The sequence below is a fragment of the Morchella importuna genome (genome assembly GCF_003444635.1).
Source record: "Morchella importuna strain M04M26 chromosome Unknown Morimp01GS006, whole genome shotgun sequence".
Classification (NCBI taxonomy): domain Eukaryota; kingdom Fungi; phylum Ascomycota; class Pezizomycetes; order Pezizales; family Morchellaceae; genus Morchella; species Morchella importuna.
Window position 1 is genome coordinate 263232 of NW_025763403.1, and position 24773 is coordinate 288004.

A 24773-nucleotide genomic window follows, 5' to 3' on the forward strand; every position below is an offset into this window, starting at 1 on the left:
ATGGAATGGAAAAAGGTGCAGGATGACTTTACTGGTCGGAAGACCAATGCCTGCCTACCGCGTCCTCCTGGGGCGAGCTTGCAGGATAGCCAGACTCAGATACTGAGCGGCCGAAACTTACCTCCCTCTTCCAATCCGCATGCTTAGCAGAACGACACGAATTTTGAATTAGAGGGTCCAATTGGGTCTAACATTCCACTCGTAGAGCACTCGCCACTGCCCTCAGAGCATTCACTGAATAGCACCCGGTATTCCTCTCATATCACTGGATAGCACTCGGTAATCCTCTCATATCACTGCATAGCACTCGGGAATGCTTTACAGCATTCAACTGAATTCATTCCACGTACGCAAATCTATCCTAGTATTTACCAGCCAATTGCCAGCATCCACCTCGAACAAATGGGCCATTCCTAATATACTCCGAATATTCACGACCCACATCCTCTTCCTCCTCCTCCTACAGACTTTCAGCAGCCCATGTGAGCTATCAGCGATACCACGATCCTTCGCCTCAAGCAGCTCAACTACACATAGTCTATGTGCGCGCCCTGTGCTATCCCGTACCTTGAACAGAGCCTCCACTCGTCCTGGTAAGCGTCCCCGAAACACTCCCCACTGCTCTGAGGAACCTACCGATACCCATGCCCAATCCTTTCTTATTTTCCCCTTCCTAAAAGATAATGTTCCTGTACACCTGATGTTGTGAACCTCGTATACGTCAGGTCTTTGGAATATTGGTATCGGAACTTGCAAGCATGTGAAAACCTCCACTCGACGCTCCAAAATGCTCTCAGAGCTTCTGGCAAAGCTCTGAGAGCATCCCGCATCCTCAGTATACTCCTTTATCAGGCGATACAGCGTGATATGGCTCATTTGCAGTCTATCTGCCACGTTGAAAAGTCTTTCCGATTTCGAGGAGGGATTGCAAAGACGCTTCAGGGGCAGTCCGCTTTCTACTATTGAGCGTTCATTCGGCGTTTTCCTGCGGTCCTCGATTTTGAAAATGTCGAGCAACTCCTTGAGGTTATCCCGATGGCTCCAGAGGATGTCGTCAGTGCTCTCAGGACCTCCGACGATATCTTTCAGATTTAGAATTCGGATCTCTAACGCCAATCGCCTTCCTCCATAGTCCAGTATCTGCATCGCAGCATCAACCTTATTGGACGCTCTGTAACCTTCTTTTACTTGCCGTACATGGGCAAGCTCACTGACGTCCATGGAGTATTGAGGAATGCTCCCAAAGCGCTCAACGTGCTCCCGGTAGTGCATAAAGATGTGCAATTTGATGAAGTTGAAGTGCGATCTTTCCCGAATCTCCCGGATCTCCTCCAAGCCTCGTTGGGTGCTCTGGGAGCGTTGCTGGGTGCTCTGGGAGGTAGTTACTGCTTTCGTTCGATCTCTCGCATCCTTTAACGTCTTCTTGTACGCCCTGAATTCTAAAAAGATATCCTTGTGTTTATGGAAATCCTCGAGATAGTTCTCCATATAGTTCAGCGTGCTCGTTGTATGACTCCCATATTGCGCCATTAAGTGGAAGTCTATTAGGCTTCGAACACATTTCAACGCTTTTGCGAAGTCGCTCCTGGCAGCCACTCCCGGGTTTCTCAGAGCAGCCGCGAGTGCTCCAAGAACGACCCGCCCCAGATTGCGCATCTCTTTCCCTTGTCATTGGGTGGTAGAACGATATGCTTTGTTTGGTACTGCCAGCCCAGGGTAAGGCGCAATCGAAGCCCAAGCGCTGTCGAACTCCTTCAATCGGTGATGCTTCTTCAAGAAGCCCTGAATCCACTCCATCATGTGCTTCAACATCCCCAGGTAGATATTGTGCAATATGTCCGGTTTATTGAGATCGTACAGATTAACCCTCGGCATACCCCAGAAAGCATTGAAGAGTGTCTTTACTGATCTCGCGACAAGGTATTCCACCGGTCCCAGGTTTCCCGGTTTCTCCCTGAATAGCTTTACCCTCTCCCGGTAATCCTCGTGATCGCGCGTAGGGCTCCGGCGAGTGCTCCCAAGACTGTGGAATTCCACCTCGCATCTTGGGCAAGCACTAGTGCTAATGTTTTGCAAGTTTGAATGCTCGGGTTGGTCAGCGATCCAGCCCGAGAGCACCGGAAAGCATAGTCGTTCGTAGCCATCGGCGCATTTGATTAACTCGCCCTTCTGAGAGCACTCGCGAATGCTTTGAAAGATCTCCCCAAGAGCGCGGTGCAGCGCCATTTGACTCTGACGTCGTAAAACGGAGTTAGCGAGTGTTGTATTCTTCCCGAGCTTCGGTGCCACAGGTAGAAGCCCTAGGAGAATGAATGAATGCCCTATGGGCTTGTTGCGCACCGACGAGTTGATGTTCCCGATGGTAAGATAGATTGGCCAGGCTTTCTTGTCCCCGCTAAAATTTGTCAGATGTGTGCCATCCGATGCTCAGATAATTGGTACGACAGTGGACCCCTCCGGTAACGTATTCTATCGAGAAAGCATTAGCGACATCTCCTGGAGTACTCGGAGTTCAAGTTGAGAGGGCGACGCCTACGGACCTGTATCTCCCACCACCAATCTCCTGTATGCATTTCCCCGTACATTCGCTCGCCGAATTCATTATGCTCCACCACCGGCGAGTACACCAATGACTCCCGGAAGGCACGTTGCCCCAAAAGATATCGGACGACTACCATTGGATCCCGGTAGTAGTAAGAGATCTTCTCCCCCCCAATATTCACCTCCGAATGATTCCAGCTCGACTTTCCCAATATGTCGTTCATTTCCTCCAGCCTCTTGATAAAACCTCGCCCAGTGCTGTAGGAGCACTCGTCACTGCTTGGCGGAGCGTGTAGAAAGAAGCTGTCGATGTTTCCCTGGGAGGCTTTGGACAGTACGAAATACCTTGCCATTCTGAACTCGTATGCTGACCTGAATGGGTGCCATGGGTATCGGAGAAGGCTCTGTGAGCATTCGTCGTAGTCCTCCGAGCGGTAAAGTGGTTCCCCAGCACCCTCATAAACTGTTGTAGATGCCTTATGTCCATTTAAATCGCCGTCTGCCTCTTCCATCACGAAATATGATCCAGATTCTAGGTCCGAATTGTTACCGGAATCTTGGTCAAAACTATCCGACTCCGAAGCGTAATGCGTGTCTGAATAGCAGTCGGGGATGCTCTCTGGGCTTTCATCAGTGTCGTCGGGAGTCTCCGCAGGTTGATCGTGCTCCAGGAGCGAATATTGGTTTCCCAACCATTCATCTGCTTCCAGAGGATGGATCGTTCGAAGATGTCTGTCAAAGTTGGCTGAGGAGCTGTACTTCTTGCTGCAAAAAGGGCAAGACGATTTCATTGAATTCGAGAATTTGCAGTCTGCCAAGGCTGAGGAGGCTCTTTCCTGCAGTGCAGAGTGCTCTAATAGCAATTAGTCACCACATGAGGCTCTCGCTGCCAAGCGGTTGTGCAGAGTGCTCTACAAGCGATTTGTCACCCCATGCGGAGTGCTCGCTATAGAGCGCTCGCCAAATGATTGTGAGCCTTGCGCTCGCACCTCCACCATAGCGAGGCAAATCTTGACGTCATACATCTCCAACCGAATAATGCAAACACAAACCCCAACACAAATACAACAGGAAGAAACAACAATCACCACAATCAGGCCGCCAGCGATGCTACGTTCTACCCTCTGAGCACTCGCACACTCTCTGTGAGCACTCGCGGATGCTATTCAGATCGAGAGACTATTCTCAGCGCCAAATTCAACACCAATATCGACTACGATCTCAAAGGATAGATTCTCTCCGACTCAGCTTCCTAGCGCACAGAGCACCGATACCAACAAGAACACAAACAACAACCCAACACCGGAATGCTGCCGACACCACTATCGATGCTACCATCAGAGCATCCTCGAGTACGCCTAGAGCATTCATCTACGTCATTTCAAATTGAATCAAACCACCAGAGCATTTTCGAGTGCGCCTAGAGCATTCATCTACGTCATCTATGGGAGCAAACATTCAGCACGGTAGGAGCACCCGAGGGTGCTCATACAGCACCCTCGAGTGCTCCTATAGCAATCTCGAGTGCTCGTATAGCATATGGTGGTGCTCTGGGAAGGACGATGATGAGTCTGGTAAAGCTGATTGTACTCGGTATAAGAGCACCCTTCTCCTCCTTCCAGTTCGTGAGATATTCCTAACCATCTTGAATTTCAAGTCCAGCACTACCTATCACTTCAAGCGCTCTGCTATCTAAGCTTTCAAGATTACCTCTTGAAAGCGCATTCAAGTCTCGTTTCAAGTTCAAGCTTTCAAGTTTCGTTTCAAGTTCAAGCTTTCAAGCTATACACTTTGCAATCATATATAAGATGGTATATCTTCCTTAACCCGATTGCTTTCTGAACCATATTCATCACACATTTACAATAGACTCCAAACTCCTCTCAGAGCACTCCCAAGCGCTCACAGAATATCGAAAAACCTCACAAAAGTCGAAAGAGGCGCCATCGAGATCAAGATTCAGACGAATCCAGTATTGATAATATTGGCAGTAGTAGCAGCAGTAGCAGTAGTACCTACAAACGCTCCCGCCGAAAACACAAGAAGCATAGATCTTCCCGTTCCTCACGTCGAAAGTCGCGGAAAACTCTAGAGGCTATCCCGGAAGAGATAGCAGAGACATCCTCGGAGCACTCGCCAGTGCTTTCAAGTCCCCCGCAGCTCCCACCACCTCCCCCTCAGCACTCGCAAGCGCCTCCTAGCGTTGCCCCCCTCAGCCAGAGCCCTAAAAACGCTGAAGGACTCTTCCCAAAGCAGTGGATATCATTGCAATCTGATTCTGACTCCAACGGCGAAGGCTCAGCAGCAGGCCCAGCAACACACTCAGCAAAGCGCCAAGCAGCACGCCCAGCAGCAGGCCCAGCAGGCCCAGCAGCACGCCCAGCAGCACGCTCAGCAACACGCCCAGCAGCAAGCCCAGCAGGCCCATCAGCAAGCCCAGCAGCAAGCCCAGCAGCAAGCCCAGCAGCAAGCCTGGCAGCAAGCTCGGCACCCCGAAGAAGAAGAAGACGGGCACTTTTACGAGTCCCCAGTGATTCCCCAGAACTCGGGAGCTCACCGCCACCACCACCAGCCCCTGTCCGTAGAGCCGTGCTTCCAGTTCGTTCCACTGCTCCAGCAGCAACCGTCAGTGCTTCACAGAGAGCACCAAAGACAGCAACCCGACCCCCTCGCCGGCTACCAATACAGAGTTCAGTTGCTGGCCCCTCCAGAGCATTAGACACTCCTTCACCGGTAGAGCAGAGACGAAGCAGCAGAGCCCGTGCCCCAGAAACACCCCGAGTGCTCAGGTAGGATACACGAGTGCTCCGGAAGCATCTCCCACCGCTCAAGGTCAATTCAGAATGACTCAGGCGAATAAAGCAAAAATGACTTTAGGTTTGCTCAACCTACCTAAAGTGTACACTAACATCCGCAACAGCCTCAAAGCGCAGATACAGAACGTCAGTTGGGTTAATAAAAGCGTTTCCGGGGCAGCAGCGTTCGATGCTCTATGCCTGTATTTGATGAACTTACGCTCCCTCCGCGCTTTCCTGCCTATTTGGACAGGAGTCGATTCCGAAGCCCGTAGAGCACTCGCAGACGCTTTGAAGTGGCTGATTGGTGATGTTGGACAGAAGGAATAGCTATCGAGAGGGCAGGGAAATCGCGAGTACAGAGAAGCTGCCGGCGATAGTGATGATGATGACGACGGTGGACAGCCCGCCCAACGCTCTAGGAAGCGTAAACGGGATCCAGTGTCCGCAGATCTCGATAGACCTTCCATAATGGTCACGGTGGTAGACCCCGATGCTCTAGGAGCATTCTTCAGCGTTGTCCCGCCTCCTACCTATGACTGGAACGATCCGCAAAATGAGCCTTCGTTCATTGGAATTCTGACAAAGATAACGTTTCCAGAGCTCTGCAATTTGATCCTGAAGCACACCGCACCTGGCAGAGCAATCAGGAGTATCTGGGGAGCACTGGATAACGTTCCACCGGCATCCAATCCACCTGTTCGGCCAATGGAGGTCCAAATCACTGATTCGGAAGAGGTCGAAGGTTGGTTGAAGAATAGCGTTGGCAGGCCTAGGAGAATACTGGCGGTGCTCCACAGAGCAGGCGCGGGTGCTAATTTGGGTGGCGCTGAATCACCCCCGCTGAACCGGGCATTCCCTCATATCAAAGAAGACGATTATACCATGATCGATATTCCTGCAGAGGACTCTGATTACGAGGAGGGAAGCCACCGCATCAATGCTAAAGGACTGAGGGTATATTTACCCAGAACTGATGCCAGTAATCAAAGGCTAATCCAGACTCTTGTTAGACGTCGAGATAGACAGCAGGATGCTATCGACGACTTAGACCCCAAATACCTGAGGAAATATCCTTTGGGTGTTGGGGTTGCTGACCCGAACTTTGTACAGGGAGTAATCTGGACGCCTGCCGGGATAGCAGCCAAGAGGGCTGCTGACGCACTCGCGGCTGCTGGTGGTGGAGGCGGTGGTGGAGGCGGTGGTGGTGGTGGAGGCGGTGGTGGTGGTGGAGGCGGTGGTGGTGGTGGAGGCGGTGGCGGTGGTGGTGGTAATCCTTCTCCGGGCGGACCTCCGGGCGGTGCTAATCCTCCTCCGGGCGGACCTCCGGGCGGTGGTAATCCTCCTCCGGGCGGACCTCCGGGCGGTGGTGGTGGTGGTGGTGGTGGCGGCGGTGGTGGTGATGGCGGGCATCATTAGTTTTCTTTGGTATAATCTCGCGTCTGTCTTTCTGCTCAACGAATGCTTACCTCTGGATAGGGGTTTGTATTGTTTTCTGAGCACTTGCGAGTGCTATTGGCATCATTACTCTTCTTTGGTATAATCTCTCGTCTCTCTTTCTGCTCAACGATCGCTTACCTCTGAATAGCGGTATGTCTTGTTTTCTGAGCACTGGCCAGTGCTCCTGGGATTTGGTTCGGTGCTATTTGATGTCTGGATCTCTTTATATGAATAGATGGGTTTCATCGTTTTATATTTTCTTATATTAGATTAGATTAGATTAGATTTGATTACGTTCTTCCATTTCTTCTTAATTGAATTGCAATCGGCTCAAACTTCTACATTGCTATCAGAGCACTCGTTATCGCTTTAGAAAGTGCAGTAAAACGAGTGATTAGAAATGACTCGGATGCGGGTGAGCGGACCGGGATGCGGTGGAGCGGATCGATACCATAGGAGGTTAGCGGTGAAAATTCTTCTCGCTTGGCGACGAAAACTCTGTCGCCAAGCGTTCATTTCTGATCAAAACACGCAGAAGAATGCTCATAGAGCACATTGGATACTCCTGCCAGCAAGCAGAATGCCTCTCAACAAGCGATCCGCAGGTTCTACACCTCTTTCCACAAAGCGACCACGACTCCCAGTACCACCCGAAGAGCATGATGATTCACAGACTGACGGGTCTGAAATACCATTCCGAGCATTGACCGCACTGTCAACTAACACTCGGAGTAGTTAATCGACCAGAACTCGGAGCAGTCAGTCGACCACCGCCCCAATAGTGCGTAAAGGGCTTCTCCGTTCTACCGACACATCGACTGGAAGAAGCAGCCCTAGAAGGGTAGAATTCCATCTCCCCGATGGCAATACTGGCAGCGTTGAAGTGCAAGAGGTGGAGGAAACCGCCGATACCAGCCACTCGGAGTACGACGACTCCTCAGAGAACGCCCAGGAGAGCTCTGAAGAGAATCTGGATGACGTGGAAGAAGAATCTCAAGCTTCCACCCAGCAGAGATCCCAGAGTACGGGGAAGAGGCCTCGTACAGTACAGCCGACTACTGCCAGAGCACTGGGCAATGCTCGGAGGAGACCAACCGGAGCGGTAGCGGAGGTTATTGCTTCCTCCGACGTGTCGGTGGATGTGGTACAGGTTCGACTCCATCCCAGTCATTAATGTTAAGGTCAAAACGCTAACGTTTCAGAGGGGAGCACGTCCGGGTGCAAATGTAGTACGGAGAGCAGCTCCCACTTCGGCACCCAGACAGAACGCATCCCAGTGGGCGCCCACCACATCCTACAAACCCACTCCGGCACCCAGCCAGGAAGCATCTCAAAGATCATCCCCGGCATCTCAGGGGGCATTCTCGGCATCTCAGAGAGCACATCCGATATCCTCACAGCCCATGCCTTCTTCTATACCTGTTTATTCTCGCGATATTGACTACAGCTCTTCTTCACGGCACATCGATTTTTCCTCGATTCGTTCGAGGTACGGCGATTCCTCACCCATTTACCGCCCTTATCGTGCCTCCCCGCCTCTTGAGGGCGTTGGCGAGAGCTCTATGAGCAGTCCCCGGATTCCCTCAAGCCCTCAGGTATATTTACCAGAAGCGCAACCAAGAGTCTACGATATTGCACAGCTTTCGTCGTCAATTAGGGAAGGAAATGCTCCTATAGCAGAAAGCGAGGTTAGTAGTATTCCCGATAGCACTGACGACCGCTTTGAGAGCACAGTTAACATTCATGCGAGCAACCTATCACAGAGATCCCTATTACCTAGCTCGAGGAGTGCAAACGTTCTCTCAATGCAAGCCCAGAGGATTGAGAAGGAGTGCAGCACGCTAATCGGGGACCACACTCTTCTACATGAGCCTTTTCCACCTGCAGCGAGGCTTTCGGTCCTGGTAGTAAACATGTGGGCAGCTGCCAGTCGCAGGGTGGGATGTACGGTAGATCTCGACGAGGTTGTTATCAAACAGGTGAATGCTCTTGAAACGTTGACGAGTGCTCTGGAAGCATAATTGACAACGATAGGTCAGAAGGCTACACTCCCGAGTGCGTTCGCACTTGATGCACGAGGTTAAAGGGCGCCTGGCGGATTCGACCATCTATGGGCTTGGAAAGCTCTCGAGTCCTGAGGCGAAGGCTACTCAAGTAGAGTATCTTTTGAAGAATGATCGCTTCTTGAGTCCTGCGCAGCATTATGAGGTATGATCAATCCCCAGAGAGCATCCGGGGGTGCTAATAGAGCACTCGGGTGTTAATGCTCGGAGAGCACCCGGACACCCGGAATGCTTGGAGAGCATTCGCGAACGCTGCTAACAGATACTAGACCTACCGTCTACGGTTTCTTGCACCAGAGATTATCGACATATTGTACTATAAATACTTTGATGGGGTCAGGATGCGAGGGGTAAAAGACCCCGAGTTCCTTGAGCGGATTACCCCTACCTTTATTTGCCTGATATCGACTGCTATTTGGCATGGCATTCGGGCATGGTCAGCTGGAACATACGTGAAGCCTGACCATTTCCAGTCACAGAATGAGAGTGTTGTTAGTAAGCATCCCCGATCCTCTCACATCCCCTTACAGCTATAGCGAGTGCTTTGAGAGCAGTGACGGGCGCTCCCAGGGCTATAGTGTATCTCCACGCTGACATTGAATACGAGTAGAAACGTTCAACAGGATGAGCAACACATGGAAGGGGAGGAGTAGGCAGAACCAGGAGGCAACGTTGGAGGTGATCAAGGATAACCTCCGGGAAAAGGTGTGCTATAAGGATGGATGCTACAATGGTGGGGTGCTTTTCTACAAACGGAGGCTAACCTTGATAGATCCGAGAGAAGAAGGGCATCACTATCGAGGTGATACCCGAAGATCGATTCAGCGAGGACGATGAAGCGTTAGCGGCGGATCTTGCAGCATTCCGGAATGCTCGAAGAGCACCCCCGAATGCTCCAGGGGATATCTCTGGTTCCGACAACGGTAACGGCCAGGAAGAGGTGGTTCACGCTCAACTTCGGGGCATTGAAGCGGAAGATGAAGGCGAGGGGAGGGATGAAGAGGAGGATCGCGAGGAAGGCGAGGAGGAAGATGATCTATAGCGCACTGGCGAGTGCTTTGGAGAGCAGCGGCGAGTGCTTTGGGGAGATACCTATATACCTGTGTTATATCCGATTGGCGATTTCTAGACGTTTGTAGTGTTAGTATTTAGTAATAGAATTATGGTTCTGGATGCTCTGCAAAGCAGTGCCTACTAAAGCAAACAGTAATATGCCTGATAAAAACAGGGCGCTGAAAGGTAAAATGCGGTGCGTCGGGCGTCGCGGGAGCAGTCGGGAGTGCTCCAGAAACATTAGCGATATGCCCAGGAGTCGTCAGAGAGCTCCAGGAGCGCCCAGGAGATAGGTAGTAGTCTCAGGCGAGAGAGCATTCCGTCGCGTGAGAGTCAGGCGAGAGAGCATTCCGTCGGGAGAGAGTCACGCAAGAGAGCCTTTAGTCGGGATAGCGTCAGGCGAGAGAGCATTCTGTCGGGATAGCGTCAGGAGTAAAAGCATTCCGTCGCGAGAGCGTCCGGGAAGGAGTACACCTCCTGGATAGCGTCAGGCGCGAGCTCACCCCGTCAGGGTGAGCGTATTGCTCTCGGGACGCACTAGCTGCACTAGTGCGCGCCTGGGCGCGCAGGGTAAACTGGTGCTCGCCAAAGCGGAACGCTATGCGCCAGGAGGCGCCAGGAACGTTCCTTGCTTCTCTGGAGAGGCAGTTTGTCTACCGAGCGCCCAGTGCGCCTGGAGCGTCCAGAGCGTCTGGCGGAGGTTACGGGTTTGCTGATGTCAGCGTAAAACAGTTTGTCAGAAAATCACGGACCAGCGTAGAAACTGGGTCCGAAGTGATTGGCAACCCCGAAGAGGAATGGAATCAGTTGGATCAGTGGTACGACATACCGAGCGTAGAGCTGCCTCAGCCACTACAGGGTTGGTATGAACAGGAAAGACGATGGGTTCGGAGGATGGTTCCGGATGAACACCTCCCTGACTCAAACCTTGAGATCTTTGGACCACCGGAGGCTGCTGTCGTAAAAGTAGAGCCTGCCGCGGAATGGAGTCCCGATTCGAATGACCCCACCCACGATGGTCGATGGGTAGTACCGGGCTACGCGGTCAAGCAGGTCATTGAGGAACATCAAGATCGACCCGTAGCGGGGCATCTAGGAAGGGATAAAACCCTTGAGTTGATCGATAGGAACTACTGGTGGCCAGGAATGTCCACGGATGTAGCCAACTTCGTCAAGACTTGCGATGTATGCCAGAGAGCCAAGCAACGTTGGAGACACTTGTCACTCCCTCAACCCCTAGAGTTAGCCACCACACCTTGGACTGATATCTCGATGGATTTCGTAGTGGAAATGCCTAAGGAGAAATCAGGATTCCGCAACGTATTGGTAGTTGTGGACCGTTTTACGAAGATGGCCCACTTCATTCCAATGACGGGAATCAATGCGGAACAGACCGCTAGCGTGTTTGTCAAGGACATTTGGCGTTTCCACGGACTTCCTAGGAGCATCGTCTCAGATAGAGGAACGCAGTTCGTGTCAGCATTCTGGACGGCAATCACGGAAAGATTGGGGATTCGCAGGAGACTCTCCACCTCATTCCATCCACAGACCGATTGCCAAACAGAACGAACCAACCAGCACATGGAAGGTTATATCCGGGCATATACGGCAGGAACAGGCAAGAAATGGAAGGATCTGTTACCTATCTGCGAATACGCCTACAATAATGCGAAGCACATGTCGACGGGACAATCGCCGTTCTACTGCAATTATGGCTTCCACCCCCGAACGGACTGGCCTACGGATGCAGAGATCGAACGATTAGATGCCACGGGAAACAACTACTTGGACGAGATCATCACGGCTCACGAGTTAGTGAGAGACACGCTACAGAAGACTTTCGACAGGATGGCGTCAAAGCCAGGACCAGCAGCACAGCGGTTCACTATCGGTCAGAAGGTCTTGCTGGATACTCGGAACCTAGGAGGATACTCCAAGTGGTCAGACAAGTTCACAGGACCATTTACAGTTTCAGCAGTGGTGGGCAATCGGGCTTACCGTCTCGAACTTCCGGTAGAATGGAAGGTTCACGACGTTTGTCACGAGATGCTGCTGCGACCCTATCGCGAGGACCCAGATCCCACCAGAAAACAGAATACACGAAAGCGACTGGCTACACCCGAGCCACAGGAGGCATTGGCAGATGAGAATTTCCAGCCAACCTCGAACATACGACCCCATACTCGAAGCCAAGGCCCAGCGATCGATAATGACCGGGCTCACAAGCGACAACGGAACAGGCGGGACTAAGCTCGATACCTTTCCCTACTCTATGACTTTTCCCACAGGGTTTTTATCATAGAAGGGTTTTAACGGTCGAGGGCGACGTCTAGGAAGGGGGAGTAGTGTTACAGGAATTACGGAACACTGTTCTAAAAGGCTTAGGACAGTGAGGAATACGAGTGACGGGTTGTGATGCGGGGACGGTCGGGTAACGGAAGGACAAGCATAGAAAGGTATCGGGTAGTGTGGGGGCACGCGGTGTTACCACACTAGCACTATACTATTATGACGGCACGCTTACTATTGGGTGTCTCACCCGGAATAGAATAGGAAGTGGGGCTTACGGCTGTGGGCTGTTCTACTTAGGGAAGTAGGTCTAGGATAATAGTATGGTACAGCCCGATGACTGGCAATTGCAAGGTTCATGGTTACGTGTCGGGATTAGAATGGAGGACGGAACTACGAGGGGGCGCTTTTCTATCTGGGTTATCTTTGGGAGCATTATCTTATTCTATTATCGTCGTATCAGTTAGTATTAGAAAGCGGGCCTTGGCATAGGTTCCAACATGTATAAATAGGGCAGGATTCTGCGAAGACTTGAGGGTATCATCAACCACCAAGTCAAGGGAATCCGGTTTACAATATCATCAGTTTAAACGCTACAGAATTGTCGCTTAGCACTGGCCATTTCCCCAAACAAGTATGCTCCCAGAGCCACGATAATATCAAGTGGCTCCTTATCCTTAGCTACGATACACATTTTAGATTTGTCTGGTGAAGCTGGCGACGACTGGCCTAATGCGCCTTGGAGGCACGCTTCACTACCGAGGGCTAGTTTAATACGGGCTTGGAGACAGAATGCGAGATGATTTCCGCCGAGATGGTTTCGAGATATGGACAAGTGTTCTCCGCTTTTACACTGTTACTTTCCTCACTCAAGGTCACTTAGTTAAAAAAGTGACACTCACCTTCGATTCTGTTTTTTGCAAAGCTCCCGATGAATTATCCTGGAGATCCCGCAGCTTCTAGAGGTCATAAGACTCCAAGGTACTTTTCTAATTCCTTTTCTCTTTTAAGAATACTTCGGCGATGTCCTGCACCCATTGGGTTGTCCGACCTGTAAAACTATGCATCCTGGCTAATCGCTGCAATGCTTTACGCATCGTCCTTTTCTGTGATGGTGTTGACACCTGTTGTCCACGCGATAGGCCTGACCCTTTTTGTATACATGCTCGCCACTTTGGTTCATAGTTGCGACCCAGGGACATAGACTGGTTTACCAGTTGCTGCTTGGCTGTATCGCCCGGCGTATCTTCTACCATTCTCCCCGGTTCATATAGTGGAGACAACGGAGGCGCTGTGGACAGTGCGGACGACTCAGATGAAGACGGCACAGGCGTTGCGAGCGGTAAAGAAGACGCGGGCTCTGTGGGAGCTGCGGGCGCTGCGGGCGGTGGAGACAATCTTACCCCATGTGCCTGCGCATGCAGGATGCAGGGCGGTATGCATTTCACGGAAACAAGACTCGCTAACCTCGGGGCTGTTCTGACGGAGCCAAAAAAGCGCCCTATCCACAAAGGATACGATTCGGGTGACCCAGTGAAAAGAGCACGGGCGGACTTATGGATCGGGTGATCCACTCATAAGTGGGAGCGGAAGATAACTATAGCACCCAGTTCAGAAGAAGTTTTTTTATGTCTGTCCTATTCAGAAGAATACTATCATAACGTATATATGACCCTAGCTAATAAGACTACTGAAGGGCCCCAATACAGGCTAACCTTACTGTTTAGACATCGTTTGAGAGCGTATTCTTTTACTTCTCTGCATGCTCTCATATATTTCTTCGTATGCAACCCACCTTCCATATTCCATTCCATTTTGACTCTGTAGGACTACCCGTGCTGCCGCCTTTGTGATCTCCAAGTCCTCCTTGATAAATTCTACAATTACAGCCAGAGCTATAACTTTAACTCCTAGAGCATAAAAGACTCTGCTATCGTCGCCTTCCTCCTCCATTTGAGTTTCAAGCGTTCTTCTGTGGTTGCCAGCGAAGCCTTCAAAGATAAGTGCGGCAAGGCTTGCGCTGGCTGTATCTACATCAGTAACTAATTCTTTTGAATGTTCTATAGATTCCAGAAAAACTATACCCTCCGCATAATACCCAGTAGGGGCAGAATCCACCTGTCTATTGAGCTGTTCACGCACAACATTCACTCTTCTTCCACTTCTCCTGCTGGTCTTGCCAGGCCTTCTAAAGGATGCCAATAGCGGGTTCTGTCCATAGTTTGAGATAATTTCCCGAATTCTGTTTCTATATCTGTCCTGCTCAATCCGCTCACTTACTGTATCTTCATCTATCTTTGACTTTAGCTCTGCTAATATAGGCCAACCATTCGAACAAGCTTCTCTCAATACTAGCAATTGATCATCCGACATCCAAATTCTACCCTGTGACTGGTAACATTCCTCCTCTGTTATATTCTCTGGAGATCCTAGGAGTAACGGTAAGTAAAAGAATAGTAGTACAAATGATTATTGGAGCCACCTTACGAGCTCCCTGAAACAATGGGTAGGGCGTGAATTATCTCACTCGTTTCAGTGAGCTGTGACTCCTCTTCCAGTTCCAATTCTTCCTCAATAACGTATTTCACCATGTACCCGTAGATCCCTAGATATCCGTGCGCGATTAGTAAAGTGAAACATGACCTTTCGTTATAGTAGTTGATATTCTCATTACCCATTCGCGATCCTCAAACCCTCAACTCTCAACCAAACAAGATCCCACAAGGTCCTACCAGCAACAGAGCTAAGAGCAAGCAGGAGGAGGATTTTGAGAGAAGAATAAGTGATGCGAAAAAAGACCTTTCTTCAGGAAAGTGTCTTTCACTGTCAGAGGCTGCGGAAACTCATAGGGTTGCAGAAAGTACTCTTAGAGATAGGTTGAGTGGTGGGAAGAATCGGAAACAATCACACGCCGACCAACAAAAGCTTACTCTAATAGAGGAAAATGCGATCAAAGCTTGGATTAACAAGCTTGACGTTTGGGGCTTTCCTCCTTGCCAGCAATATCTGAAAGATATGGCGTTGGATTTCATGAGATGTCATGGAGTACCAGAGTGTGACCTAAAACATGGCAAGAACTGGATTACAAGATTTCTATCCCGCCACCCTGACCTAGCTTCCATGTTCTCAACGAGACTTGATAAGCAAAGATCATTTGCTGACAACCGGCTATCCTAAAGGACTTCTACGGAAGGGTAGGACAAACTATTCTTTTGTTGACTTAGCGGTATAATAGGTTTCGTACTGATTATTCTCAACGGTGTGTGTTTACTAGCTTAGGGAGATACTACGGATATTCGTGCTTCTGTCTGAGGATATATATAATATGGATGAGAAAGGCTTCTTGATGGGACGTTCGGCAAGAGTTAAAGTTATTGTTCGCCGGGGCAAGCGCAGCTTTAAAATCGAAGTCGGGAACCGGAAACTTATTACTGTAATTGAGGCAGTATCCGCTGCTGGTGCAGTAATTCCTCCTATGATAATCTACCAAGATGAGGCAAAGTACGCGGGTTGGCATGCTTTGGTCAAAACGGGCGATCAAACCTAATTTAGCCGATCAACAACGGGTTGGACCAATAGCATTATTGGACTCAGCTGGATCAATGATGTTTTTGATGCGTATACTACCCCTAGCTAATATCGGCTTGGTATAATGTCATGCTACCTATCGCTAACCTATGGTGCAACACGCCTGGTCGGAAACGACTATTGATAATAGACGGACATGTCTCCCACTGTACGTGGCAGTTCTTTGCTTATTGCCTGTCCCATGAAATAATAACTTTATGCCTGCTCGCACACTCTATACACCTTCTACAACTGCTTGATGTAGGGCTTTTTGGACCCTTACAGAGACATTATTCCAATTGTCAAGATAATGGGCTTCAAAACGGGAATATCGGCATACACAAATGAACCTTCTATCCACTAATTGTTCAAGCGCGCAAATTGACATTCACCAAAGCCAAAATCCTCGCTGCATTTGAAGCAACCGGCCTTCACCCACTCACCGCAAGAAAAACTATCAAGCCTGCTATATCAAACAAAAAAAGCCGAAATGTTGAGAGATTTGATAGTTCAGCACCTCGAACAACTCGTCATGGGAAAAGTATCTTTATTCATACCCGTCGCACTCTGTCATTAATGAATGACGCTACACCAGGTCGGAGACGTACCAAACTTATGGTAGAAAAGGTTGGTACCAGCGCTGCCAAATCAGCAGCTCAAGTAGTTGTACTAGAGCAGGAACTCAATTACCTCCGGCGGGAAGCAAAAGCAGCTACTGATTCCTTAAAAGTCCATAGCCCCAAATCTTATCAAAAGCATTAGTAGTGTCCAAGCTTTCCAATTGTTGGAACCGGTTGTGATATAAGACAAAACTGCACCGACCACCAAACCAAGCAGCTCAAACTGTACCAACTATACCAACTGTTTATCTTAACAGGTTGAACCGGTTTAACTGCCTAAACTGGGGTTTTATGTCTTGGTATACTCAACATGATAACAGTCCCAAAAATAGCTATACATGTCCTTAAACAGGGGGTTCGAGCTCAGGAACTATGGTGTTCCAGTTCATGAACATGAGTTATATGAACCGTTTAAACCGTCGGTATAACCGGTTTTACAGAATTCTAAACAGTTCAAACCATTTATTACCGGCGATAAAAACTGCACCAACTCTCAAGTTAAATGGTTCAGTTAAACCGGTTTGAACCAGGTAACCGGTAAACCACTGAAAACCTTGGTAGTGTCTGCCGATGATGTAGTTCGACTACGGGAGGATTGGGAACAAAAAGAGAATCTCAAAACCATCAAGCAAGCGGCAAGGTCCCTCAAATCTAGCAGTACCTGTCCGGAACTGTTCTGATCCGTTGACCAAGACGTCGATTTGGTCAAGTGCGCGCACAATTCCCCAAGATTGATGGATAGGGCGATCCTTCCAAAAGGCCCATATTTTGATGAATAGGGCGCTCCATTAAGCAAGCTCGCCTAATCGCTCTATTCCAGTCATCAAGTACACAGATATTACGGATGTCCCGAACTCTATCAGCGCCTATCCATTAAGCTGTCCTGAAAAGGCAACGACTTAAACATAAGAAAGCTTGTAAAAGATATATATCTGGGGTGAGTTTACTAATATATCTCTTTATCCCTCTTATCAAATAATAATTGTGTAAAAATATAATCGCCTATATTAGGATATCAGCGTCGACAGCTTAGGGATATAATACGTATACGTTTCAGGAAAGAGTTGAAATTATTTAAATAAGCGCTGTCTTTGGAATATTAAGTTAGCGGAACTATTTCGCACACCAACTAAGGTTTACAGGCAGGCATGCAATCCTGGCTGGTTCCCAAACGTAGTACTTATTAAACAGCAAACAATCACTATGTAACGTAGTGTTAAACGCATGAGATGTGTCCGATGGTGTTCATTATTTCGAGAGAGGGGCAAAGGGTGGCAAGATTACACAGGTTGGACATTGTAAAATAGCTGCTGTTGCTGTTGGTGCGTACTCTGATGCTATGTCGTTGGCTTGTAATAGTGATGTTTTTGCAAGCCGGAAGACAATTTGCAAAGTGCTTCCACTAACTCTAACACAGTAATCTCCTTGAACGGACTAGCCAGCGAAGAAGTCACATCCTCACTTACTGGCGTGGGCAATTCGCTGATATCAGTGATCGGACGACACTATTCAGTGATATCACTGAGCGGACGAACTCACTGGTTTGACTAGAGCATCAGAACACGGCCAAAGCTGGTAGTAGGATGTCTTTAAGATTACGTACACTTTCATAGTTTTTTCCTATGTCCCTACTATTGTAGTATTCGTATTCGAGTTCTAATGAATCTGATATTTGTTTTTTGTCTCAGCCACTGTATTTCAGCGCACGGGTAGAGGGTGAAATACGTTAGTTCCTGTCCCGAGTTCAAAATTTTCACAGCTTGACTTCCCCCCCGACTTGGAGTGATGACATTTGGCTGTACAGTTCCGCTTTGCCGCCCGACAGCTACACCTATTCCTATTACACTTCCCTCTACAATCACAAATAATACCATTCCCTGCTCATGTCTCTCTTATCCACCGGCTTACAGCTGTTGCCAAAGCGACTACCGCTTTAGGTGAGTCAGAGTTGACTCCTGACGGGATTGTAGATTGAACAGGCTCCAGCTCTCGCGTTGGGTAGTGACGTTTTAGAACCCCATAGGGTGATTGTAATTGATAGCGATCGGGATGAGGCTTTTTCACAATAACACAAAAGAGAGGTGTTGGATCTGTACAAAGTCTGTCTTTGCGGGGTATTTTGACGGCCAGGGTTTCATCAACGTTAAAGCGTACCGCCTTTCTAACTCGATCGGTCATTTTTGACATTGAATCCCTTACCTTTGCCGTATTCTCTTGCACTTCCGTAACCAATTGTCAAACGTCATGCAACTCGTCAGTGGAATCCCAGGTTGATACAAGTGGACTCTGATGGGCCTCAACAGGCTGACCATCAATCATTTCCATATCAATCGATTGGTTTGGGGGACACAAAAACACGGAGCTACTTGAGACTATAGCTGTGAGGGTAGATTGGGTTTCCATTAACTGGTCGTATTGAATTAGAGCATGCTCAATTGGGACTAGAAATGAAAATATTAGTAACTATATCAGCGGAATTCTAAAGCTGAACCTGCTACTTCCCTCGATCCTACAATCCATATTATTTGCTTCCATATGTGCAGAACCTATAGCACTCGCAAAGATTGGATTCTCAGCTTCTTCATAATCAGATATCTGAGGCTCGTCTTATACACAATTACTTAAACGGTCTTGTGGTAGAAAGCCCTCATGCTGAATTCGCTGCTCAAAGACAACCTGAAACGGTGTTTTTTTCGTAGTTGTATGTCGTTGATTATTCATTCCCGAGATACATTCGGGAATTGCCTGCCGCCATGTGTGGGAGCCGTTGTCAATTCCCCAGGCAGCAATCTCCGATCCCAGGAAACTGTTTGCTTGTTCAGTCAAGCCTTGACTTGGTGGATTACGCGCTCAACCATTGATAATTTTGATGCCATGTAAGCGTGCTATATCGATTAGACATCCCTTGAATTCAGTACCATTATCTCATTGCAGTATATGTGGAGGACCGAAATGCGAGATCCATAAAACCAGTACATCCTTCATCTCTTCACCCGTTTTATTCCGAAGAACATATGCAACTGAACACTTGCTGAAATGATACCTCAAATGACAAATCCATCTTTAACCGTCATCTGTATTCCCCCGCATATCAATCAAATCAATCTGAACTCTTTCAAATAGTATTGTCACTTTGATCAGTTGTAGAGGTGGTATAGTCTTTGATATCGCTCGCATTTTGTAGGTCTGGTAGTGCTGGAGTAGGAACTCAACATCGACTCTCTTGACTCCATAAACCGTTGAGTAATTTCCTAGTAAGTATTCGAAACGCCCTTTTGTCCTCCTTGACAGTGTATTAAACAGATTTTATCAAGGTTTTCATGTTCGGGCACTACATGGCTGTAATCCCCTTTACTACTTTCCTCTTTGAAGTACAGCTGACCTTCTCTGATACTAAATGTCTTGCGTGCTCGAGTTCGAAGGTTGTCATGCTCTGATGAAGGTGCAGGAAGTGCTGGATTGAGACAATACAATCAATTTTCTGCATCTCCGTCCGTATACCAACCAGCGAGATGATTTTGTCCTTTAAAAATAACAAGCGGTGTGACACTGAAGCCGCCAGTTGCTGCAATCGATTCGATAACTGTACAAGACTCTCTATTTTTGAATTCTTTGAAGACTGAATCTGATCTTATATTCTGTCATATATGCTTAATATCTTCACCCATGCCTAAAATAAAGATGATCTCATCGAGATTGTAGGTATTGTTTGGTAAAATATTGTAATTTGACATCGAAGCTTTAAACGATTTCCAGAGAGAACCAAATTAGTACTCTGAGAATAGTTTGCTTATTCAAGCTTACCTTGACGAAAAAATCATCCATCATATCCCAACTGACTGCATTTGCACGGCTAGTACATATAGATTTTACTAACAAATACCTGCACTCTTCCTGACGGTCCGAGTCAAGGAATTGGTAGCACCAATCTTTACCAATTATCTTATCAGGGTCACTAGCACGTTGACGTAGTATTGCGTGTGCCAATTTATAAAACTGTTCAACGCTGGCAGGAATATTAAAGTCGTCCAAGAAGAGAAGACGTATAACCAAAACCTGTTCGTCCCCCAGTGTCAATAGTTGTTTATCAATATCGATATCTTTTCTTGTTTTTTGCCCAGGGTTCTTGCAATGTTGCCTCAAAGTCGGCTCGGATATTCCATAAATTTTCGCTAATGAGAGGACAACCGGTTTGTGAAAAGTGGAAGTTTCCAAATGTCTCGTAAAATCTGCATGATAGTGACTCAAAGCTAGAACAAGTCATTCATACTTTGAGTAGCTGCAATTATTATCGACAATCGGTAGTTTACTGGCTAGGCTTGACTCCATTGCAAGATGCCAGTGTATTGATGATCAAGAGGTTACATGCGAAATCTTTGTGTACTAAACGCGTGAATAGTAGTTCTTTCAAAACGTTAATAGTTCTTTGCACTTTCCATAATTTTATTCAATCGCTATGGCCCTTTTTGATTTATTTGTTGCCACAACCGCCACACTCATATCCCTGTTAGTCGTTCAACCCATTTCGTCGTTGCTCTAAAACCGACTGTAGCCTAGTGTGGTAATTGTTGGAAATTCTTGATTGGATTTGTTCTTGCTCTTTACCATAAAAAGCGATACAATTCCTTTACTAAGTGATGCACGGTCCAGGTCGCGAATTTGACAACTTTCATCCGTCCAAGGGATACCCCCTGAAGAGTGAATTGCGGCAAAGTGGCTACGAATAAGCCCTCTTATTGGCCTTTGAATTCACGATTATTCCACTTCCAGATACCGCCGTGTCACCTTTAAGAGTGTCTGCACAGTACGTAGAATAGAGTACCTCGAGTACTAACTCTCCACGATACGTTTACCACTCAATTTAGTGCTCTGTTTTCTAGAAATGGTAAATTTACACGAGTTTAGGACACCACACACCTCGGTTAAGCACAACCGCACCCCGTTATGTAAATTACATATTACCGAAAATTGGCCATCTCCGCCCAGGGATTATCTATCTCTAAAAGGATTGGCTGAAAGGTACCGATCAGCCTCAGAAGTATCCGTTCTTAGCAAGTTTGATCTTGTATGCATAGCCAATATTTCGAGTTTTGGCGGTATCCCTTCGTCTGTCGGAATTAATATGTTGCCCACCCAACAAGAAGGGAATCTGGTGTGGCTTTACTAACAGATCTCGTTATCTCTCTTATCAAATAACAGATCTCTCACACTTCTCAATTATATATCCCGGCAACCAAACCCCGGCATGATGCCATTGTTCTTTGTTTTGTCTTTCTTTTGTGTTACCCGGAATTTTTTTCCATTTTTTCTTAGGCGGGGGTTTCCTTGGGCGTCAACACTGTAAGAGTGCGGTTGGTGGCACACCACAGCCACTATACCTGGGGGAGCTGGAATATATTGGGGATAGGTTTGTAGGCCATAGTTTTTAACGGCATGCCACATTTTGTACTAGAATCAATGAGACTTGGATTATAAAACAAAAAAGCCCTAGAAGGGCAGTACTCTACATGTCCCGCAAAATCGTACAAGACAGCAAGAGATCTGAGATATCTAATTACAAGACAGAGGGACAAGAGTGGAGGCGGGGCTGCATATGCATGCAGATAATCACGCACACGAGCTGAAACACGACGACCGACAAGCCAAATCAAAAGGAAAGAAAAAACACCTATGTATTACCGCTCACGCGCAGGGAAACTCAGTAAAGATGACGATCAAAGTGGGAACAACAATGAGCATGAGTGGTATGTAACATGTGCGAGTTGTTAGCTACAGCTGCCAACAGACAAAGAATTTATTCAACCAGTACCTGGATCGTGTGCACTAAGGGATGCAGTGCCATGATTCGGCCGTAGTACCTAGTCTCTATCCCTTCGTCTGGCACGAAATGCTGACCACCTTTTGTGGGGGCCAAAAGGGTGGCTGGTGCTAACAAATTCTTATCAACTATTACCACTGAATCAATCTCTAGCCAATCTCTCTTTTTTTTATTTCTTTTTTTTGTTGTTTAGTTCATTACTCATTCTGGCCAATCTCTCCTCGGTATTCTCTGCGGCGTTTTTGGTCCCCACAAAAAATGGTCAGCTTGTAAGACGAAGGGATATATATAGCTATGAGCTCTATTACTCTCCTAGCACTCCGTCAACACTCGGAACACTTATCCATTGATCAAGATTACCAGTATCCTACTCCCGCGTTGGGGCCCAACGCAACGATACGTCTACGTCTACGTCTCGGCCATCGCACCTCCACCACCACCTCCACCAGCGCAACCGCCGCCTGCACCAGTTTAAGCACCAAGTCCTCGGGTAATTTCAGGTGATTGCATCTCCGCCATCAACACCCCCGCCGAGGATCCGAGTCATACTACACGACTCGGGATGCGAGTGATATTCTGTGACTAATGGGCGTTTTTTTCTTTTTTTGACTAATGGTCGTATGCCAGCATAAATCCCCCGGACTGAACCTTAGCGGCGACAACCACCACCAGAAAGAACCACCACCAGCAGCGAAAACACCACCTTCACCGGCCACCGCCGCCAATACCATAAGCAGCACCACTACATCGCTAGCAATCGCCACATATGCACACTCCAAAGCCAAGATCACATAAACAACAGCACGCTCACTAGCACCAATGACTGCCAGGTGTGGATAATATACACTAGCACAGCGCAAACACCCAATTGAACAGCCACAGTCGCCACCGCCATGAGGTACACCAGTACGATCCAGCCATCCACCCCACTGTGCCCCCTTAAAGGCGGGCGGCTCATATGGCTGCCCACCACCCACTAGGGCTTTCAACGGTACAAACCGGTTTTTTTTTTTTTTAAACTCATTAATTGCATGCAGACCGCAGTCTATGGCAATATCGCAACCCCAGAACTACCTACATCCACCGCCACTGCCTAACCAAAAAGGAAAAGAAGAACTAGCGTCCTTAAATTACAATTTGTGTCTTCTTGTCCCCGGGTCCCACCAGACATTTTCCGTTGTACCTAGCTATCTCGTTTCTATCTTGTGGCCGTATTTCCTCCGCTTCGATAATTTTGGTTTCTCCTTTTTCTACGCCCTTTATCATGTAGCATTCTTTCGACCTCTCTCTCCCGACCAATCCCCTTTCCCGGGCACCGTACCACATCCATCCCCTGAGCGTCACCTCTTCTTCGTTGTTCTGGTTGTGTATACTCGCGTTCATTATACCCAACTATGCCTTCATGCTTTTTTTACCCATGATTTCAAACTGTATTTCTCGCTCATCCAGGTGTGTTTCTGCTGGTATGGGAGTCTCCGTCGGGGGAGCTTGATCCGATCGGGTGGGGTTTGGTTAAGTGTTTTTTTGTGCCGGTTCATTCTCTTTGCATTTGGGTCTTTCCGGTGTTGGCTCTGGCGATGTTTCTGGCGTCGGTAGCACTGTCTTTGGTGGGAGTGGTGGTATTGGTGGTGGGGGTGGGGGTGTGGGCGCTTCAGGTTGTGGGAGTATGTCGTACTGTATGTTCGGGAGCAGTATGTTTGAGCTCATTATTGATTTGGGCTGGAACAGGCTGTAATAGTCGTTATCTCCAGTTGTTTTAAGCTCTGTGGTATCTTCCATCTCGACGTCTTCTTTTATTTTGATCTCGGGAGTCTTTGTAACTTCGCCTTGGTTTGTTGGTCTAGTTTCTTCTAGTACTCTCGGGGAGGGTACTGCTGTGATTTTGATACTAGCTCATGGACTTGGCGCGTGAGTCCATGGTTTTTCTTCGCTGAGCTGCTGGCGTTCCGCTGTAGTCTCGTAATTTCTTCAGCTTGCTTGAGGTGCAAGTCTGCTGTGGCAGCCATGAGTTTTTGAGTGCTCATGGCTTCTCTCTCTCTCCAGTTGGGTGACATTTGTGCCCGCTATAAACCGGCTGAAAATGAAGACAAAACCGTACCAACTGTTAAATCTCTATCCCCAAGCCGTACCAACTCAACCAACTGTTTACCCTGACAGTTACGAACCGACTTTCCCGATAAACCGCGGTCCTATGTCTTGATAGCTAAATATACGCATATGCATAATGGGTGTTCGAGATCGGGAACTGGGTGTTCGAGATGAGGAACTACATTTCCCAGCTGACTAAGGGCGGTGTTCGAGCTCATGAACAGGGTTCGTGCAAACCGTTTAAACCGCCGGTCTAACTGGTTTTCTAGATTGATACTGGTTCAGTTCAACCGGTTGAAACCGGATAACTGGTAAACCACTGGAAACCCTGCCACCCACCAGCCACCTGTCTCCAACTACGCAGCTAGCTACGCGCCACACACAGTACTGCCGCCGCCGGCACCACAATGACTATAGCAATGGACATCGGGATAAATTGCGTGGGAGGGAGGTATTTCTTTTTTTCTTTGTCTAATTCATTAATTCACGGTGAGGGAGG

At 48.2% G+C, this 24773-nt stretch overlaps 5 protein-coding genes across 5 annotated transcripts; 3 read left to right on the forward strand and 2 right to left on the reverse strand.

Moving 5' to 3' along the window:
* Window positions 1-327: 327 nt before the first annotated feature.
* On the reverse strand, window positions 328-1656 carry LAJ45_02975 (uncharacterized protein; the record flags this gene model as incomplete). The annotated part of the gene is made up of 1 exon (XM_046112566.1): window positions 328-1656. The coding sequence occupies one exon, from the start codon at window positions 1654-1656 to the stop codon at window positions 328-330; it is 1329 nt and encodes a 442-aa protein (XP_045974055.1).
* A 12-nt stretch (window positions 1657-1668) lies between these two features.
* On the reverse strand, window positions 1669-3332 carry LAJ45_02976 (uncharacterized protein; the record flags this gene model as incomplete). The annotated part of the gene is made up of 2 exons (XM_046112567.1): window positions 1669-2395; window positions 2584-3332. 2 exons carry the CDS (start codon window positions 3330-3332, stop codon window positions 1669-1671), a joined length of 1476 nt encoding a protein of 491 aa, XP_045974056.1.
* A 2076-nt stretch (window positions 3333-5408) lies between these two features.
* LAJ45_02977 (uncharacterized protein) lies at window positions 5409-6755 on the forward strand (the record flags this gene model as incomplete). The annotated part of the gene is made up of 2 exons (XM_046112568.1): window positions 5409-5483; window positions 5667-6755. The coding sequence occupies 2 exons, from the start codon at window positions 5409-5411 to the stop codon at window positions 6753-6755; spliced, it is 1164 nt and encodes a 387-aa protein (XP_045974057.1).
* Window positions 6756-7356: 601 nt separating this feature from the next.
* Window positions 7357-7950, forward strand: LAJ45_02978 (uncharacterized protein; the record flags this gene model as incomplete). Its single annotated transcript, XM_046112569.1, has 2 exons — window positions 7357-7457; window positions 7524-7950. 2 exons carry the CDS (start codon window positions 7357-7359, stop codon window positions 7948-7950), a joined length of 528 nt encoding a protein of 175 aa, XP_045974058.1.
* Window positions 7951-9180: 1230 nt separating this feature from the next.
* On the forward strand, window positions 9181-9881 carry LAJ45_02979 (uncharacterized protein; the record flags this gene model as incomplete). The annotated part of the gene is made up of 3 exons (XM_046112570.1): window positions 9181-9334; window positions 9450-9544; window positions 9612-9881. The coding sequence occupies 3 exons, from the start codon at window positions 9181-9183 to the stop codon at window positions 9879-9881; spliced, it is 519 nt and encodes a 172-aa protein (XP_045974059.1).
* Between the last annotated feature and the right edge of the window lie 14892 nt (window positions 9882-24773).